Source organism: Oncorhynchus nerka, linkage group LG21, assembly GCF_034236695.1.
Source record: "Oncorhynchus nerka isolate Pitt River linkage group LG21, Oner_Uvic_2.0, whole genome shotgun sequence".
Lineage (NCBI taxonomy): Eukaryota > Metazoa > Chordata > Actinopteri > Salmoniformes > Salmonidae > Oncorhynchus > Oncorhynchus nerka.
Window position 1 is genome coordinate 22,197,974 of NC_088416.1, and position 20,462 is coordinate 22,218,435.

At 45.5% G+C, this 20,462-nt stretch overlaps 2 protein-coding genes across 3 annotated transcripts in view; one reads left to right on the forward strand and one right to left on the reverse strand.

Moving 5' to 3' along the window:
* Window positions 1-2,443: 2,443 nt before the first annotated feature.
* Window positions 2,444-4,234, forward strand: LOC115103605 (protein HEXIM1-like). 2 transcript variants are annotated; one of them, XM_029624447.2, is made up of 2 exons: window positions 2,444-2,530; window positions 2,778-4,234. In XM_029624447.2, the coding sequence occupies exon 2, from the start codon at window positions 2,829-2,831 to the stop codon at window positions 3,957-3,959; it is 1,131 nt and encodes a 376-aa protein (XP_029480307.1). In that variant the 5' UTR covers window positions 2,444-2,530; window positions 2,778-2,828; the 3' UTR covers window positions 3,960-4,234. The 2 variants fall into 2 exon arrangements, with proteins under 2 accessions (XP_029480307.1, XP_029480306.1); XM_029624446.2 differs by having other exon boundaries at window positions 2,466-2,685.
* Window positions 4,235-9,911: 5,677 nt separating this feature from the next.
* LOC115104087 (rho GTPase-activating protein 23-like) overlaps window positions 9,912-20,462 on the reverse strand; it is a 48,001-nt gene continuing 37,450 nt past the window's right edge. The window contains 17 exon segments of the mRNA XM_029625284.2: window positions 9,912-11,857; window positions 12,107-12,138; window positions 13,879-13,972; window positions 14,326-14,367; window positions 14,521-14,646; window positions 14,869-14,958; window positions 15,137-15,210; window positions 15,347-15,425; window positions 15,688-15,840; window positions 16,056-16,174; window positions 16,271-16,389; window positions 16,507-16,568; window positions 16,794-17,102; window positions 17,234-17,371; window positions 17,672-17,711; window positions 17,847-17,961; window positions 18,750-18,905. Of these exon segments, the coding sequence (XP_029481144.2) occupies window positions 10,349-11,857; window positions 12,107-12,138; window positions 13,879-13,972; window positions 14,326-14,367; window positions 14,521-14,646; window positions 14,869-14,958; window positions 15,137-15,210; window positions 15,347-15,425; window positions 15,688-15,840; window positions 16,056-16,174; window positions 16,271-16,389; window positions 16,507-16,568; window positions 16,794-17,102; window positions 17,234-17,371; window positions 17,672-17,711; window positions 17,847-17,961; window positions 18,750-18,905 (3,257 nt within the window). The 3' untranslated portion in view covers window positions 9,912-10,348.

Below are 20,462 nucleotides of genomic sequence, written 5' to 3' on the forward strand. Positions count from 1 at the left end.
GTCCCCCCAGCAATCACTCCCCTTTCAGTAAACAATGGTTAATATGGCAGCCGATAGATACACAGGTTTGGCTGGTATCTGCCAACTGCCAAAAGTTTGTCTTGGACTGAAGAACGTCTGATCAGCCTACGTTAGGTGCACGTGGTACATTTTTGTATTTGTGAGCTTGCTAACAAATGTAGAAATGTATTTAGCACAACTTACAAAGGCTTATTTGCTGTATATTAGTCTCTTTAATTCTGAGAGGTATAGCTCGCAAGCACCTCACACCAAACTAAGACTATTAACCCTTATTTAACTAGGTAGGTTGACACCTTACAGGAATAGTGCCTCAGAGAAAGTGCCTCCTCGTTTGGGCCTATACATTCGGGCATAGCCTACTCTTTCATCAATTGCTCCAAGAAAAATGAAGATGAAAGGACCAAGAAAAAAAGAGGACAGAAGGGAGAGATGCTTATTAAGAGAAACCAATGGAGCAAAAATAATAGAGATGAAAGAGAGGACAAAAGACTGTAAGAGAGAGCAAGGGGGAGTGATTGAAGATGACAATTTAGGAGAAAAATCAGGATAAGAGTGTATGTGATTGAAAGAAAGGTCTATGGTGTGAGGGGGAGGGGATGTCTACCCACTGAAAAGTAGGCTTACATGCATATAGCCTACAGCAGCCATCACACACCATGTAGGCACCATGTGAAATGCCACTGAGATGTGCACTCTCCATGTGGGAGGAATCTCTTGCCTGCAGAGAATAAGGACATTGCATATCAGTAAAAATATACAGACACTGTCATTTATGTTGTCTTGTGTGCCTACTTTTGGTGGGATTTGCAAATAATGCATTACACATTGTATTTGTTATGCAAAAATATACTGTGTTTGAAGAGGTAATTACTAAATTATGACAGTTTGACGTTATCTATGCTGCTTACATTAATGCAGAGATAGAATTGGGTAATTTAACAGACTAGCTATTTCAACCACAGTAAAAATACCTAACCACCAGCTCTCATAGCTAGTAGCTACATGCCACTAACCGTCTAGCAAATCAACGCTAGCTCAACATTTAGTTTGATTGCATGTTTTGAACGTTAAGATGCCATATTACAATACTATGTTTCCACCGATACTCCCACTTTAGCGCATGATGTTTTCTTAGTTAGAACCTGGTTGTGGTAAACATCCATGAAAATAAGGCTTGACTAGCTAGTTATTATTTGGCAAGATTCTCTAACTGGTCCTGGTACCTAGCTACTGGACGAGCTAGCTCACATGCTAATTAATGATTTCCACCAGCTCGTAATGAGAAGCGTATATTTTTATATGCTAATTTATACAACGATTATCAATGCGTTTGCCAATACCATACAATATTTGGTTCTAAAGTTGTATATTTCACTGCACATGCATGATATGTGACGCTAGATAGCACATTAGCTAGCCAGCTAACCTAGCTAGTAACTAGCCAGCTCAGTCGGCAAGCCTTTAGGTCGTTTTTAATATAGAAAAGGGGTCAAAGAGAGGCACGTTTAATCAACTGGTAACTCAACCGTCGACAATAAGCTTAACTCTCAAATGTGGGCAATTGTGTTATGTTCACATTTCACCATCGTTTGTTGTTCCGTTCTATTGAGCCTAATTTGCTACTGGCTAGCTAGCTCTCGATAAATAAAAAGTAGTTTATTTAGCGTCGTTCTACACTCTTATCCTTGCGCATTAGTGGGAGGCGAGGGAAATATCGCTCCGCACCAGAGATAAAAAATAAAAAAATAATCAGAAAAACCTTCCACTATTTGAAACCACATAAAATAATTGTATAATTGTTAAAGCATTAACAAAACGAACATAGTGTGTAGACGATAGTTAATCGTTAATCTACACGGTCCGTAAAAAAGGACTAGTTTGTTCAGGATGACGGTCTCATTATCGTTAGAAAGAAAGGATTGTCTCAATGATTGGGGGAGTGATCCTGAGCCCCCCAAAAAAATCCGAAATAGATCAAATCCACGACATACTCATATGTCATCATTTACTAGTAGTATACAATATGAGTGGGATATGGATGATATGGATTAATGAAGATTAATCCACAGACTCTTCAATACACCCCCCTCTATGTATACATGGTAGCGTCTGAAATAATGCCCCGGACTGCTCTCCCCATGAGACCAATGTGCACTTGATTGACTCTCAGGATAACCAATACAAATATGATTTAAGCTTAGCAACAGCGAATATGCCATTTTGTCCAATAGCAGCAATGAGAGGGTGGTCCTATATCCTAAAATCTGATTGGCTTAAATGTTCAAAAAATGTCCTAGAATTGTGGGTTAGGTAGTTGGGCATGGACGGTCTGGCTAGTAATTTACCTACATTGGAACTACATATCCCACAAAACAAGTAGAGTCAAGAAAAGCAGCATGCGCACTTGGCAGTGGTAGAGGTGATATAAAGCCGCGAACTCCTTCTGTAGTAGCATACTGGACAGTCACTGTTGTGGAGATGAAATACGAACTTGAGAAGGAATACGAGTGTGAGCGGCACCGAAATAGTTAACGTTAGTTCGCTAGCTAGCTACAGTAGCTCTGACGAATCATTCGCGAAGTAACAAGTGTTACCATTCATAACTTTGTTTTTAAGAGTAGCGATAGTGAACGTTTCGAAAGTTAGCTGAACATTTCTTGTCAAGTAAATGTTGCTCATATTAAGACATATAAACAGTATACTTAGCAAAAGTTATCTAAAAATATTTTAAATAACATTTAGTTTAATTCACACAGAGACAACGGTTGACATGTTGTAAGGCGAACAGCCCACCCGCATATACCAGGATGACAGAACCGAGCATTGAGAAGACCCATCACCTGAAAACTTCAGATACCCCATCAGGTGGGAGAGAAAGAGTTGTGGAGCATCCCCAATCCAATGAGAGACGTGGTCTGGAGACTGACGGTAGGGGGCGATATGGAGATAAACAGCAGCAGTCAGAGGGCGAAGGCGGGGTTATCCCTTCAGACAAGTTGTGGCAAATGCAAGGCGGACAGAGGGAGGTGTGCCCTAGATTCGTTGCCGGAAATGCACTTCCTAAGTGCCCAGCAGCAACACAGCCTTGCCAGGAACCAGGAGCAGATGCAGCCGGGGAAGGTGGCCTCGTAGCCCACGGAAATAGTGGAGATGGACCGCACGAGGAGACCCTGAGTCAAGTGCAAGGCGAGTGTGGGAAAAGAAGCGACTCTGGCTCTTTGGGCGCCGGGGCAGTTGTAGATGCGCGCCAGGGCAAGAAGAAACACAGGCGTAGACCATCTAAAAAGAAGCGTCAATGGAAGCCCTATTTTAAACTGTCTTGGGAAGAAAAGAAAAAGCTTGACGAGCGAGAGACAGAACGAGCGTCCCGAGTGAGAGCAGAAATGTTCGCGAAGGGGTTGCCCGTTGCCCCCTACAATACAACGCAGTTCCTTATGGATGAACACGACCGAGAGGAACCGGATCTGAATACCGAAAGTGGGCCCCGACGTCAGTTGGGGACTGGTACTCGCCCAGAGGACACTGCAAGTGAGGATGACCTATTCGATGTCGAGGAGGAGGAGGACTATGGCAGCGGTGGTGGCAGCGACGGCATCGGGAGGCCTGGAAACGCCGGTGGTGAGTTTCTTCAGAGAGACTTTTCTGAGACCTACGAGAAATACCACATCGAAAGTCTTCAAAACATGTCCAAGCAAGAGCTGGTTCAAGAATACCTGGAGCTGGAAAAGTGTATGTCCCGCCTGGAGGAAGAGAACACCCGGTTGCGACGCGCAGCCAACCCGGACATCACAAATGATAGCCAGGTGCCCCAGTCGGATTCGGCGCGGATCAGAGAATTGGAGGGTGAATTGGAGAGACTGGGGGCGCAGAACAGTGAGCAGCGCCCGCATAACCAGCAGAGCAAGGAGCGGGAGCAGATAGTCACATTAGGTGACTAGAAATGGATAGAACCAGGTAAAATGTGGAGACTGAACTGGACTTAAAAAAATTGTCAGCAGTTTTATGAAATCGGTTCAGTGACAGTCCGTAAAATTGCTTTGCAATACTTTATCTTCTGTTTTCTATTTGGACTGTAAAGGTGCCTGTTTAAACTTTTTCAATAAGTAATGTATATATTTAAAAAATATTATTTTCTTTTTTATAAAGAGAATGTATTTGGAAATACGTTTTTGTTTCCCTGGTATGCATGCATTAAAGTACTCTTATCCCACAATTTAAGTGAGCAGGACATGTTTGTCTAAATTTAACATTTGTCAAACAATGCTTATTTTGAGAATTTCAAATAACTTTCCACAATTAAATGTGAAAATTAAAATGTGCACAAACATTTAGTTTTTTTTGTAGGGGGTAAATAAAGATTTTTGCCTGATCAACATAAAAGTGTTTGGCTATTATCTGCAAGCCATTTTACAGCTATCTACTTAGATCATTTTCTTTCCACTATTTAGGCAGATGTAAAGTGATGGAATATGCTCAATAGCCTAGTTTTTTCAGATTCATTCAGATGTGTCCATACTATCCTACTCTATTCTTAGATTAGCCACTACCAAATCAGGTAAGTTGTGACTGCTTCACTCATGACTGATGGCCACTGTAGAGATCATATGCAGGTTGCATAATGTAACCCTTGATTTAAAAAAAATAGAATCTACAGTAGGCTGTACATAGCCATATGCAGGGTTACAAAAAACTAACTGCAATCAGATTAGAGATACTTTTGAAAAAGTAGACATCTTGATTTAAATCAAGGATGTTTGTGAAAACATATTTTTTGTTTTCTCAATGACATTCAATTATTCATTGGAAAAAAGGTGCAAGTTAAAGTTTGTTCCACCTGAGTGAGTCTGACAAGTCAGAGACCACTATGATGATCACACCAAATGCGTTCGATAGCTCCTTTTAGTCTTATTCTAATTGAGGGGAAAGTAATCCGATTAAGTTACTAAATTTGGGAAATCCCAAAATTACGTTGATTACAATGTTGGCCAGGTAACTAGCAATAGATTACATTTAGAAAATATGTTTTATTTAACTAGGCAAGTTAGTTAAGAACAAATTCTTATTTACAATCACGGCTTACCCCGGAGGACACTGGGCCAATTGTGTGCCGCTCAATGGGATTCCCAATCACGACCAGTTGTGATACAGCTTGGAATCGAACCAGGGACCGTACCCAACCCTGGATATATGTCTGTAGCTGATGGTTTTGTGAGGTCTCACGACTTGACATGATATCCTTACCAAAGCTATTTTGTACTCCAAAGCTCCTTAGGTCACCTCTTGACCTGTCTCAGTGGTATGGGAAATGGACCTAATGTAGTAGGCTAAAGCTCATTGAGCAGCTGACTCCAACTTGCTAAAATAGTCTTTCTAAACAAGGCAAGGGTCCTGTTAGAGTTCCATTGCCCTACTTCCATGGTATAATTTCAGGTATGGAATTTATTGGGCCAAGGGTGACCAATGAATGTCAGGGGGGCACTCTATTCACTTTCATTACTGTCATTACATTTTGCGACTACTCATAAAATTAGATTGAATTCAATGTGAAAGTTAAGCATTCATACTGTTCTTATGGAATAGTATACAGCTAAATAGTGTGAAAAGAGGGATAGTTCACACAAATTACATTGGCTTTCCTACCCTGTAAGTAGTCTATGGACAAGGTATGACATAAATCAATGCTTTGTTTACCTGGCGACTGTTTCCAAACTTTTGTGGCACAAATCCAATGCAAGTCAATGATATTAGCATGATTTGTTCTTCATGTCCAAATCATTCTAAAGTATCCAACATTGAGTGTTGCTCAATTAAGTTACTTATTACGTATTTAACAGTGGCCAGGTGAAACAAACCAATACATGGATTTCTACCATACCTTGTCCATAGATTTATATGGTAAGGAAACCTATATGTAATTCTGTAATTTGGGTGAACTATCCCTTTAAAGAGAAGAAAGCTAATAATGAAAAATAGATAAGCAACGCTGACCCATTTAGCCTGGTTCCAGACTCAGATATGTTGTCAACATTGGCACAAAGTTGCAAATAAACTTGTGTCAATATATTTATTCCAAAATGATACATCTTATGCAAGTTTAAACTATGATTAAATACCAAGATTGCAGTGATAAATTGTTCTAGGATTAAGAAATGAAATGATTTAACTCGAGCGTTTCTCGTGGCGTACTTGGAATCCACGGATTTTCCTAAACTCCTCTTTCGACGATGTCTTGATCCCAATGTCTCAAGTTCATACTGGCAGCCATTTGGCTGCAGCTAAGCATTTTGCTTTCAGTGAGGGTTACACGATAATAAGGAGTAGGACGTTTATTTCCTTTTCATGCTTAGTTTCCAACCGTATGCATTTGAAAAATATAGTAGTGGTTCAAAGTGCGCGGTTGGCAGAGCACATGAAATCGCTTAACCAGCTAGAGCAGTTGGTTATTAGATCGCTAATTGTTAACGTCCCTGTTTAAAATGCAGGTTAGGTAACTAGCTATATGGCTGGTCAAAATATGCATTTATTTATCAAGCTAGGCCAGCTAGCAAGCTAACGATTTCCTTGTTTTTAGCAGGAATTTGCTAACTTGTTAGATAGCTAGGTTTTACGCAGATTTAAACACTTAAATTTCCCAAATCAAACGTGGTTTACCGACATACATACACAACCAAATGTATGCAAGACTTTAGGAATCTTAATTGATTGTAGTGATATAAGTTGCACCAATTTCTAGTTGTCAGGTCCTCCATGGGTGCAGGCAAAACGCATGTAGGGAAGTGTGGCGCAAGATTGAGTGCTCTACAGCAGAATAGTTATGGGTAATGTAGTTCCAAGATTAATCTGTGAATTGCACTGCTAGAGGGATACATTTTTAAAAAATACAGTATTTTTTTATTGTGGTGCAGGATGCGTTGGGTGGATGCCAATCAGTGTTGTCACAAACCTGGTTCTTCACAAACCTGTGAATGAATTTTGTTAATGTGGATTGACATCCTACCCCATTTCAATGACATATCTGAAACGTTTGCCTAGAATGAAGCATGTCAGCATTGACAACAGAATACTATTGACATTAAACATTCACAAAACTTTCAAGCAACTAAAATAAATTCTATTTTTAAAACGTAATTCTGTTTATTTACATCAAATAACCTTGCTTTGAAGGAAAAAAAGCCATCGAATAAAATGGTTCCAGGTGGATAACCTTTAGTCAGTCCATTTTCTTATAAGATTGTTTACTCAAAGCAATTCAAAATGTACTTTACACAATACAATATGTTACATATCAAGACAATATGTACAAAATATTATCAGACATAATAACAAACATAAGATATGTCACATTTCAAGAGACGGACACCTAAACACACATTGAGTGTTGTCAGAATGTTCCACAATTTTTGTATTTATCTTTTCGATGAAGGCATGAGCAGTTTGGATCAGCTCTGTTACGCTCAGCTGTATGTCTCCTACAGATTACATTTATACAGTTAGTTCACCAAACAAAATCTAATGCAAATGAGTTGGTACTATATTCCCATGTTTTAGGTATTGATTACCCTTACTTAGAGCTTGTTATGTATACCATAGAAAACACTGTCCACATGAAATAACCCCTGTGTACGAGAAAAGCAGGTGAGAGCAATATACTTTCCCTCGCCTTTGCAGCATCAGGTATTCTGCTGTTTGTTAGTGCTTGTTAGATGCAAACAGACTGCATAGACAAGTCCTTGGCCAGACACAGTGTTGCTCTTAATGGCCTCCCAGAGAGGCTGCTCGTGTACACGTCTTTGGGTCAGCGGCTAAGATGTAAGCACAGCAACGACAAGATAATGGATTCAGTCTGGTTTATAACTAGATGTGAAGGTTGAAGCTTTTGGCTTTGAGAGTCTGGAATAATGAGGGTTAATGGGGGAGGTGAGGACTGACCATGGCACTCACTGCAGAACAAAAACACCCCAGAAATCAGGCACTTGTAAGGGCAACTCTTGAGGTAAGACAAGACTAACAAAAAGTCAATTACATTTAATGATGACAAAAATCCTGTCAGGCAAACCCGAAGAATAAGTCCCATATGACATTGGTTGAGGAACAGTTAATAAAGAGTATTTGGGAAATGGAAACTCATCTTGGACCATGGCCAAGAGAATGGCATGCAAGTCTAGAAACACAACAGACCCCAAAATGCCTACTTATGGTAACCACATTTCTGCAATCAGTCATTTGTATCCAGGAATTCTGAAGCACCCAACTCAGTGGTCATTCACTTGAGTGAGTCTAAACTGATGGAAATGTAATATGTGACATGAAAAATCATGTGCAGGTGGTGTCACACTAAAATGATTCCTGATAATATAACAAATCAAATATAATTGACAGACGTATACCAATCGTAACTTTGTGTATCCATGCAGGTTGCATTTATAATCCTTGACGTTTTAACGGCACGTTGTCGATATTTTGCGCTTTCTATGTCACCTATCAGATGAAAGCAAATGTTTCCTCTGGTACGTATGCAGGTTTGGTCAAGCAAATGATTACCAACTAATACTTCATCCAATTGAAAAGACAGTTATGATAACGTTGATGCGAGAGTACAGTATGTGACCGTTCTTTGATAAGAGAGCTGAGTTGCTTACAAACATGATTCTGACTTAAGTAGATAAAGCCCTGCTTGTGGCAAAATAGATAAAGTAGATAGTAGTGTCAGCAAGGGGAGAGTACGTTTCTTTCTTCAAATGCGGACATGGATGTTATCCAGCCATGAAATAGGGAGGCATTTCAACGGCCCGACCTAGGGATTTTGACTGGAGAATTTGAATGTTGGATGAGTTATTCTATCTTTGCTAAACGAGAGAAAGTATTTCGGCATAGCACTGTGAGTCACAGAGAAAGGCCGTCTATGAGGAAACAAGGAACGGGAATTAAGTCAGGTTTAGGATGCTTCTTTAGGATGCGTTTAGGATGCGAGAAGTCAAATCACAATAAAAGTACTTATTCTTTTCATACCAAAAAATATATATAATATACACTGTATTATAAAACAAAAAATAATATATTAAGGGGAACATTTCAAGTAACATCTTGAAGGAAATGATGATGCACCTGTGTGCACTTATGTAAACCATAAAAAAGAAACAACAACAAAAAATTATAATAATAATGTAATAATATATATATTTACAAGATTAACTTAACAAGGCTTTGTACAAATGTTACAAAATAGTTCAACACACAAACACCTGCACACTCAAACATACTCGCGGGTATTGTCAGGCAAACACTCATATGTACAGACAGACAAACATCTGGGTTACAGACCACTACTGCTGTGTGAGCATGTGTGTGTGAGAGAGTTATGTCATTTATGTGTGTTGGCAACTAGAGGAGTGTTAGAGTCAGTTGTTCTGTGGTCGTCACAGTAACAGAATATTAAGGAAGACTGATATAGAAGTCAGTGCTGGGGCCAAAGGTTAGACAGAGTTCTCCCTCAAAACGCACATTCTAATACTGCCTGTACTCTTCTTTTAGTGTACTTGCTGATCTCTCAGCTACTGTGTGTGTGTGTTTGTGAGAAAGACAGAGAGAGAGCCCACAGCCCTGTTGAAAGTGTTACTCTGTGAGGAACCCTGGGTAGGCTTGGTTTGGCATGCTCTTCCCTGTGCACTGGGAGAGTACAGCCCACTTCCTGTGTCAGACAGGAAGCAACAGAGAGGACAGGAAGGATCCGAGTATTCAGTAACACAGTGTCTGCTGCCTGCATGAGGGCGAGTTCTTGGCATTAACATCAACAGCGTCTGTCTGTCTGTCTGTCTGTCTGTCTGTCTGTCTGTCTGTCTGTCTGTCTGTCTGTCTGTCTGTCTGTCTGTCTGTCTGTCTGTCTGTCTGTCTGTCTGTCTGTCTGTCTGTCTGTCTGTCTGTCTGTCTGTCTGTCTGTCTGTCTGTCTGTCTGTCTGTCTGTCTGTCTGTCTGTCTGTCTAATGTCCCATTGCAGTTTAGCATTATTTTATTTTTTATTTAAACCACACAAAAAAAGCTTTGGCAAATACTGGAATTCCCTTTGCCATGCAAACGGAGCTGAAACAAATGAAAAGGGAGCATGAGTAGACTGGAGGCCAAAAACTGTTATCAGACCTGTCATAAGATCCCTTGTGTCTGTCTGTGGCTCTGCTGTCCACTACTCACTGCCGTCATGCAACTGACCTGGGGTCAGCACTATCTGACCCTCTGAGACAGTAGACCCTGGCTCAGCAGCTCAGGGGAGGGAGACTTTGAGAGGGAGGCCAGAGGCCTTGTAATTTACAGGCCTATCAGTCTCTGTCCATAGTTACAGGTACTGATGGAACCTGGAGGCTGGTGCTCGGCGTGTGGCGGGGGGATTCTGGCCCAGGGGAAGAGGATGTCTTGGGTCAAGCTCCTGGGGGTCGAGGGGTGACTCCTGTGGTTTGGAAGTGGCCGGCGACATGGGGAACATGTTGGTGGCTAGCGCAGGCCTCTTGTCGCCGGTCTCGGTAGGTGAGACCACCACAGTGTGTCTTCTCCAGGCCCGTCTCTTCCTCCTCGTCTCCGGGGAGAGTGGCTTCCTCAGCCCCACGATACGCAGGTCATCAGCCGAGCCCAGCAGGCGCGCACGCACCTGGTCAGCCAGAGACCCTCGCCCCTGACCCTGCCCTGTCCCGCTGGGGGTGAAAGAGGCAGCCTCGCTGGGCGGCAGGGCTTCTTTGGGCCGGGGTGGACGTAGGCTCTCCTGGCTGCTCCCTGTGGAAGGGTTGGTCCTGGATCGGTCCCTCTGGGCCCCTGGTGCCCCAGCTCCCTCCTCCTCTCCTGAAGGCCCAGGGAGGTCCAGCAGGTCCAGAGAACGAGCCTTGGTCTTCCCTCTGTCCTTTAGCTTCTTCCTGGCCAGCGTGTCACATTGGATCAGCTTATGGGAGTTGAAGGAGGGCCGGGTGTGCAGTCTGTGGGTGGTGGAGGACGACGAGAAGGAGGAGGAGGAGGGGGTGGTGGATCGCGCCCCACCCTCGCTCCTCTCCCCAGGGTCCTGAGTGTGTGTGGAGGGGGTGGGGGTGGTGTGCTGGGGTGTGGCGGAGACAGGGTGGGGTTTGTAGTGTGTGTAGAGGAAGCTTCGTTGTCCTGCTGTGGGGGGTTGTGTGGGGGGCTGTGTGGGGGTAGGGGGTGTGAGTGTGGGTGTAATGGATGCAGGGGGGTGTTTCTCAGGTCTCTCCTGGGTAAGGGAGCGCGAGGCGAATCCGCTCTCATTGTCCGTCTCGCTCACCAGCTCACTGCGCTCGTCGTCAGCTTCATCGCACCGTCCCTCAGATGCCAGGCTCCGCCCCAGTGTGGAGAGGGTGGAGTAACCGGAGACGATAGAACGAGCGTCCTCTGGCCCCCGCCACGCCCTGCCCTTCACCTCCGACATCACCGCCTCTTCCTCAGGGAGGAGCATCACCATCTGCCCTGCTTTCTCTTTCTCACCACCGCACGGCATGCTGGGAACTACCCCCTCCTTTACCTCCACCTGCACTCTCACTCTCTCTACTACAGACTCTTCTTCTTCTTCTTCTTCTTCCTCCTCCTCCTCCTCATCATCTTCCTCCTCCTCCTCTCCCTCTGCTCGTGGGGCGGTGTCTGCTCCTGCCACCACCAACCCCGCCTCTTCTCCCTCCTCCACCCCCAGGTGGCTGGCTTTGATTGGCTCGTGCTCCGAGTCGTCGTCTGTGCTGCTGCCCACGAGGCGGCCGTTGTGGCGATTCCTGCGCTTGCGTCCGGTGACGGCGGACATGATGGACAGGGTCAGAAAGTCCTTGGCAGTGAGGTCTCGCTTTGACCCCCACGACCCCTGAGGCAAAACAAAGTCACATAGGTCAAAGGTCGGACGATTTACACAACCTCAACCATAACTAGATAGTGTGAAGCTAAATTTTGTGACTTGCTTCAGCTCTTTGAAAGTATTTTTATGGTCGTGAAGAAGATTGTTTTACGTCTGTGAAACTGTCCCCAGCTTCTGCTATATGTGTGGCCAGAAGTTGAGTGGCCAGAAGTTCAATAACAAGTGTAGAACAGCATAGTTGGCTATACGAGACCTTACCTTAGATTTAGCTGAGTCACTGTTGGTTGAGTCTAAGAGAGGACAAAGAGAGAGGATCAGAGGAGAAAGGTACACTGTAAAGCTGGTCTGTGTTACATGGGAGGGGAGGAGGAGCGTGAATGGCAGCGATGGGGGGCACAGAGCTGCCGCTTCAGAAAACAATAAACCTTTCTGTTATCTAGCTAGCTAGAGCTTTTAAAACACTATTTCGACACTGTTATAACACAGGAAATATGACTGCTCTAATGTAACACCAATCCAATTAGTAGAGAGTTGTGCATCCTCTGTGCCTACCTTCTACCCGTCACCTTCCCCTGGGGAACAGAACCATACAGACACTGGTCACACACCATTAACACACAGGACAACGTGTCATCACAAACCACTGATTGTCAAGGAGTTGATCATACTGACTGGTATGTGACCAGGGTTGTTGGAGAGAGGGGCGAGGGTGGGGATAAACAACAGCATTGAGGAATCGCAGCACACACTGATGACATCACGGCAAACACTGATGACATCAACCGGTGAAGGAAGCGTCGGGGAGGAGGGAAGGCAGAATACAAGGTTGAGTAAAGGGTTTTTCAATCACCACTCACTTAGTCACACCACCTCGCACACAAGCCCTCGCTCTCTCACACACACTCTCTGTCACTCATACTCACACTCACATAACTAACCTTGTGGGAAGACACAATTCAATCCCATTCTAAATCCTATTTTCCCTAACCCTAACCTTAACTTGAAAACCTTACCGTAACCCTAAGCCTAGCTCCTAACCCTAAAACTAACCCCAGCTCCTAACCCTAACCTTAACCCCCTGGAAATAGCATTTGACCTTGTCGGTACTAAGAAAATGTCCCCAGTTGGTCAAATCTTTTGTTTGTTTACTTTTTTTCTATTCTTTATTTACTATACTATACTATACTACACACACACACACACACACACACACACACACACACACACACACACACACACACACACACACACACACACACACACACACACACACACACACACACTAAAACCCCAGAGTAACACATGAGAGGGCCCATAGAGAATGAGTGGAGCAGGTGAGGCAGACAGGACAGACAGATGGACAGACCACTGTAGAGGGGCTTTCTCTCTCAGTGACAGAGTACACAAAGTGCAGGGTCATCCTCACACACACCTCCTGCCTTAGTCAAGCTGACACAAAGGGAGCCGAGAGCAACTTCCTCTGAAGATGGTGACACATACCAAACACACCCACCACACCCACCCATCTTTCACTAACAAACACCATCACACCAAAACTCACCATTTCTCACGCTCACACACACACACACACACACACACACACACACACACACACACACACACACACACACACACACACACACACACAGGAATTGGCAGGGGAAGTCCCATCCTACCGCAGTGGCTGCTCCACAGGCTCAGCTAAGAGAGGGATGCAGCGATGTAGAAGAGACAGTGAAGGATGAGTAATAAAGAAGAAAAGAAAACCAGGTGAGAGGAAAGAAGCACACAGTCTAGTGATCAAATCAGGAAGGAGAGAAACTCGGCAAGGGCAAATCATTTCAAATGTATGTCATGCCTATTTCCTGGTTGCATGGGATTGGTTCAACTGTGTGGCTGTCAATAATTATTGCCAGTCGCCGATTGGCCAGTTTGGCCGCAGTGTGAACCGTGATTGGTCTGCACAGGCTGTCTGTAGCTCAGTGCAGGTTGTGACTGGTGCATTTGGGCAGTGGTGGGCGGGCCCTCACCTGACGCCTCCCCTAGCAGAGCGGTCTTGCCAATGTTGGAGAGCAAGTGGTCGATATTGGGGGCAGGCACCAGGTCCTTCGTGTCTACTGGAGTCTGAAGGGGAGAAAGGCATCGTGTCATAAACAACACATGAACACTGGATTTAAGTCCTGCATAAGAATCGGTGACTTTGTCCCAAATGGCAACCGTTTCTCCATATAAGGCGCTATTCTTCCCCGGCCCATGGGGCTCTGGTAAGAAGTAGTGCACTACGAAGGGAATAGGGTGCAATATGAGACGCAGGCAATGACACATAGATCAGATATACTGTATCATATCACATCCCCTGACTTGCAGGATTCTATTTGGGCTGGTTACTGGAGCAGATTACACAGTGAGCTCCAACATGACCGTGTGAACTGAACAACACATAGTCTCCACAGTTTGCAGAGTAAGTCCCACTGTACCTTCTCATCCTTGTCCAGGTCCTCACTGAAAAACCAGAGATACTGTGGGAGGAAACAGAGTGCGAGAGGAGACAGAGAGAAAGAAGAGATCTGTGAGAAGATATTCCCGACAGGGTAGCGCCAGCTCACTGGAGGAGCGTTAACATGAAGCCAGTAAACAGGTTTGTCATTGGTTGGGATGAGAGGGTCACTCACGTGTTGGATGAGCGTCTCGACTATCTTGTAGCGGTCAGGCATGTGAGTCACCATGTCTGTCATGTTGTCTTCAGACGTCCGCACCAGCGTGGGCCCGAACACCAGGGCCAAGTTACGAGGTTCCATCTGCGCGCACACACAGAAACAACACATCTCTTTAAAAACCAGTCTTCCTTAATAATAATACGTTGCTATGGCGACCACGTGTTAACACACCCGAACTGTAACACTGTGAAAAGTCGGGAACTTTACATAGGGAATAAAGTGCCACTGGGTGCGGGACAAAAGTCGGCCACTATATAGGGATTAGGGTGCCATTTGGGACGCGCAGCCAATAGTAATCCGGACCTTGTTTTTCTCACAGTGGTCGGCTACCGTCTTCAGATGGCCAACCAGGAACTTGAGAGTGTGGTAGTAATGGTCCGGTAAGTCACGGATCTAACAGAGAGAGAGAGAGAGAGAGAGACAGAGAGAGAGAGACAGAGACAGAGAGAGAGAGAGAATATGTCAACACCTCTGAGTATCCTGTGTAATCTGCTAGCCCTTGAACATATCATCCTTCCTGGGAAAGACGACACCGGATATGCCAATAGAGGAACACGCTCAGACAACATACCAGTTTTTTCATAGTCTTTAGCCGGTCCCCGGCATTCTCCATCCGGTTAGCGTCGATGAAGTCATTGTACTTATCTGTGAGGATGAGAGTAATATGAATAGTTGCAGTACATTGAAATAAAAACTAACATTAAAAAACATTAAAAAGGAGGATGAATGTGAGCTGATTCCTGCCTTTACTGACGGTTCTTCTACCAAAACGGGGACTCACCGTCAGTGAAGAGGGGCTCCGGAAGTTTCCTGAAGAAAGACTTGAGCAAGCTGCTGATCACGTTCAGGTCCTGCCATTTCTGTGAAGCGGTAAGAACAGGGGGGGGGTCAAAGGCAAGACTAAAAGGTCTTTAGAGACAGGCTTGGATAGAATCGTTGATGTTCATATCATCCTTTCCCTATGCTGAACACTTGTAAACCCCACTGATGCTGTTTAACACCATCCCACAGATGACTAGATATACTGTGTCTATCTAACCCAGTCACTGTGTACTGTGCCTATTGCTTACTGTACGTTAGGTTGTGTGTGTGTGTGTGCGACTGGGTTCCTGCTCTGCTCACCTCCTCTGCAGGGTTGATGTCCGACCCCTTGTTGAGCTGGTCCTGAAGGCTGGACACCACTGCGTTGTTCCCTGGGACCCTGTAGATGCCGGTGTACTCCAGACCCATGTCCTCCACCAGCCCACAGCAGATCTCCACGATCATAGGGATGAACTGGGAGGACAGACAGACAGACAGGAGAGGGGAGGGGTCAGACAGGAGTGGACCCACATAACCTTACCAGCACACAGATACATCATAGTAAACAGTAGACACACACTGACCCATACATGTCCATATGCCATTCATTTTCAGTAAATACTTTAACAGGGCATATAAACACACACAGAATGATACATTTACAGTATACGATGAGATTAGAGACTGACCTTGTTGTTGGCGGCTGGCTGGCAGTCTTCTAGCCGCACTCCAAAAGCCTTGGGCGCTGACTTCTTGGACTTCTTCATGATGTTGATCCCCCATGGTGACTTAGGGGGGCTGCTCTCATCTGGGGACAGACAGAGGGACAGCGAGTCAGACAGACACAGAGTCAGAGCAAACATCCACCTGGAATGACCACTGCTGGCTGGTTCCTGTCTCTGACCTTTGCCCTCAGGTTTGGGTGAGCGCGGCGCCCCGGCAGCGTTCTCCATCTTGGCCAGCAGGAAGGACGGCTTGGCACGGGACACCCTGGGCGAGGAGTCCGGCTTGTTGCCTGTTGGACTGGTGGCAGGGAGAGACAGAGAGAAGACTGTTACAAACGGACTCTACCAGCCAATGGCAAGCAAGATGGATGTACCAAACACTACTGCTGTATAGTGACAGGTATGTGTCCCTCACCTCTGTTTCCTGTAGTCATTGAGCTTCTTACTGATCAGAGCCTGTCTTGAGAATCCCAGCTCCTGAGACAAACACACAGTCCACTCCCTCATCAATACAGGCTTACACTGTAGCAACACCAGTGAAGAAAGGTGACATGTGCAACAATGTTGCAGGAGATACATAAATAGAAGGCAGTCTGTGACATAATATATGAGGGTTCTAGGGTCAGAGTTGAGAGGGGTCTACGGTCAGAGTTGAGAGGTGAGAGGTCAGTTGAGAGGTGAGAGTGGTGCCCTCTGACCCACCTCATTGTCCGTCTTGCTGTTCTCACTGATGACCTTGATCCAGTCCAGCATGTCCTCTCTGTCCTCGGCCTGCAGCAGGTACTCACAAAAGTCCTGAGTGGTCAGACGCAGCGCGTGCTTGCGCTTGGTCTCGCTGTACGCTATGTCCACCAGGCAGCCCCGGATGCTGATTGGCTGCTCCTCGTCGGCATCGCCTCCCAGAGTGGCGCCCCGCAGGACCGCCTCCCGCTTGTCCTTGTAGAGGAAGAGCGAGTGGGAGCGCAACACCGAGAAGACCCGCCTCCACGGACGCATGCCGCTGCCCACCTTCTGCAACACAGAACGGAACGGAGAGTGAGAGACAGAGAGGACAGAGAGAGAGAGAGGAAATGGTTCATTAAACTGCAGCAGGTCCTATTCCTCTACTCGTTCTTTCCTGCTTTCTCCTCCCTCTCTCTCACCTTGCCCTTCTCCGTGAGGATCTGTTTGTAGTGCAGCCATCCCTCTCTCCATATGTCACTGTAGCTGATGCTGCCCAGCTCTGAGGTGGAGTGGCGTTTGGAGCGCACCTCCTCCGCTGCCCCCAGACTGTCCAGAGACTAACACACACACACACACACACACACACACACACACACACACACACACACACACACACACACACACACACACACACACACACACACACACACACACACACACACACACACACACACACACACACACACAGGGTCAAAAGTTACACACCACTCCACAACAGGTTTTTAGGATAAACACACTGAAAAAAAACCCAGATGGATTCAGACACACTCCCCAAGCTGCCAGGTCCTCTGCAATCAACAGTGTGGTCACGTGTAGGGTACAGCCTACTGTTGTTGTGAAACAGGGGGGAAACTCACCCCATCAGTGAAGAAACTCTTCACTCTCTTTGGCAGCCTCCTATGGAGAATAAAACGGAGGGTTAGTTTAAAATGACTACCGCAAGATTTCCTACGAATTGAATTGATCATATGCTCCAGATGAATCCCTCTTAAATCGCTTTCCCACGTCTCCCCCCGGTGTTCCGTTACTCACGAGAAGACGCGGCCCTCCTCTCCCCTGAAGGTGTTGAGTCCCTCGTCACATGACTTGGAGCGTTCCGTGGTGATGGCTAGAAGATAGGAGGAACGGCGACTGGATTTAATACTGCCTGCTCAGTGGGAGACGGAGCGAGTGAGAGAGAGAGGGAAAGAAAGAAAGAAACAAAGAAAGAAAAAGAAAGAAAGAAAGAAAGAAGGAAGGAAGGAAGGAAAGAAAGAGAAGAATGTAGATGTAATGGCAGTCAGAGGATGAGAGAAGGTTAAGGAGTGTGGGGTTAAGAGACGAGGGTAAGATACGAGGGTGAGCGGTTGACAGAGAGCTGGAGGGTGGTTGGGTGAGGTGGTTGGGGTGAGGTAGCGGGTGAAGAGGTGGGCTGGCAGGATGGACTCAGGTTAGGTTAGATCTTCTCAGGTCACTTCGCTCACTACTGTCGTGCAAGGGGAGTCTGTCTGTCAGACTGGGCTAAAGCTGGGTGTACGAGGACCTCTGGACTTCATGCTCTAGTCTATACAGAGGAAAACACACTTTCTACCAAAGGTAGAGAGTAACCACATTCATTTCAGTGACGCATATGCATCTGCCTAGGCGGTTAGTCCACCGAGGAGAGACTACATTTGCTTTAGGGTGCGCATGCATCTTACCGGGCACAAAGAAGTACACAAGGCCTATTCACTGGAGGCTAATTGACCTCTTCGCCATGGAAAAATTGTCAATCAACTCATGCAGAGAGACAAAGGAGCATGCTGTGTACAGTAAGCCATTCTCTCCATAGATGTGGAGGTGGCATGTCTGCTCGCATGGAACCAGACACCGCAGAGAGGGGTGCTGGGTGGGTTCCGGTATGGCTGCATGCAGGGGGGTCGGTCCGGGGTAGTCCGGCTCAAGGGGGACACTCACTGCAGTCGTGTGAGAAGAGCCTGGTTAGGGGGAAGGTGAAGGTGGGGGAGGCGGGGCTGGTGACGATGGCGGGCGCTGAGCTCATGCCGCTGGACACCACGGAGGAGGCGGGTACGTGGCGGGCACGGAGGTCAGCGCTGGGGCTCGTCGGCTCATCTGTGTGTGTGTGTGGGGGGGTAGAAGGGGGGTAGAGGGAGGAGGAGAGGGAAGGACAGAGGGAAGGGAAAGGGCAAAGGTGGGGAGACAGGAGAGGAAGAAGGGAGGAAGGGAAGTAGAGGGAAGGAAAGGGAAGAGGGCAGAATCAAGGGTGAGAGGACGAGAGGGAAGGTTAGAGGGAGGAGGGGAGAGGATTTGAAGGAAGGGAGAGCGATGAGGTACCACCAGAGGGTGACCATAAAGGACAGAGATACTGTTTTCAAAAGGGAATGCTCCGGTTCTCTGAGAACCTTTGACCACTCACTTTCTTTGTCCTTCTAACACACAAACACCGTACACACAGATTATAACATGTGTTCTATGAAGCATCCTCAACGAGAAAGTGGATGAAAATGGTCAGGAAAGAACAAGGCAGAACTGCAATTTAGAACTTCAATAACGTATCTGTAAATGAGCCATATTACAGCTCTATTGCATAAAAAAACACACACACACACACACGGACAATAGACAAACTAATAAGGTGGAAAGTAAAACGACATACAGAGAGATTGAAACAACGCCCTATGCTGTACCTGTGTCTGCGGCCTCCATGAGAGCAGTTCTTCAAATAGAAACTGAAAAAGGCTTCGAGTACCATGTAATAACGCTAGGTTTCAGTTCTTTATCAACTAGCGGGTTGGGAAGAATGTGTAAGGCTGTGTGTGATTCAGTGTGTTCATTTGTGTGAGCGCATTACACTGGTTAGCTGCTATGCATTTTCAAAATGAAAGCAGTCATTTCAAAGTTGAACGACAGAAATACATAAAACAACCATAAGTAATATATCGAAGATCAGGGTTGAGGAGTAATGGATTACATGTAATGTAATGTAACTGATTACAAAAAAAATGAACCGTAATCCATTACGTTACCAAAAATATTGTAATCAGATTACAGATTCCTTTGAAAAACTAGATGATTACTTGGATTACTCTTCAATTCATAAAGGATGTTGGCGATTTTTTTGTTGTTGACACCAAGCGGTCTTCCAATGGTGAGACCGCTGTCAGCATCCAAAGATTACACAACCTACTTGAACAAAGGCTTGGAGGTCAGGACGACAGCAGTGGTGTAGACTACGGGCGACACGGATATCACGTATTATTGACATCTACATACATGGCGCACTGACTCACACTGCTGCTCGGGCTATTTCTTTCTTACGGATTGTCGTTTTTGTGGACGACTGTGCATTTTGAACCCAATCAATGGTTGAATTTAAGAGGTTTAAGCTGCCTATCGTGTATTGTTTTTGCGACCGGTGGACGGCCACGAGTGAAGAATTCACTCTTGCAACCGCAGCATAGTGCAGATCCCAGTCTATGGAATAACACTTTGAGGGACTTCCTCCCTTCTAAACTATGTGGTATTGTGCTCCACATAGTGTCAAAAACAAGTTTAATTTAAGAAGACCACGAGTGAGGCTTTTATTGCTCAATCTAATTCGTGCTGATAAAAAAAATTAAAAATCCATGGGCCTCACAGACACATGCTCAAACTTGCACACTTTTGATA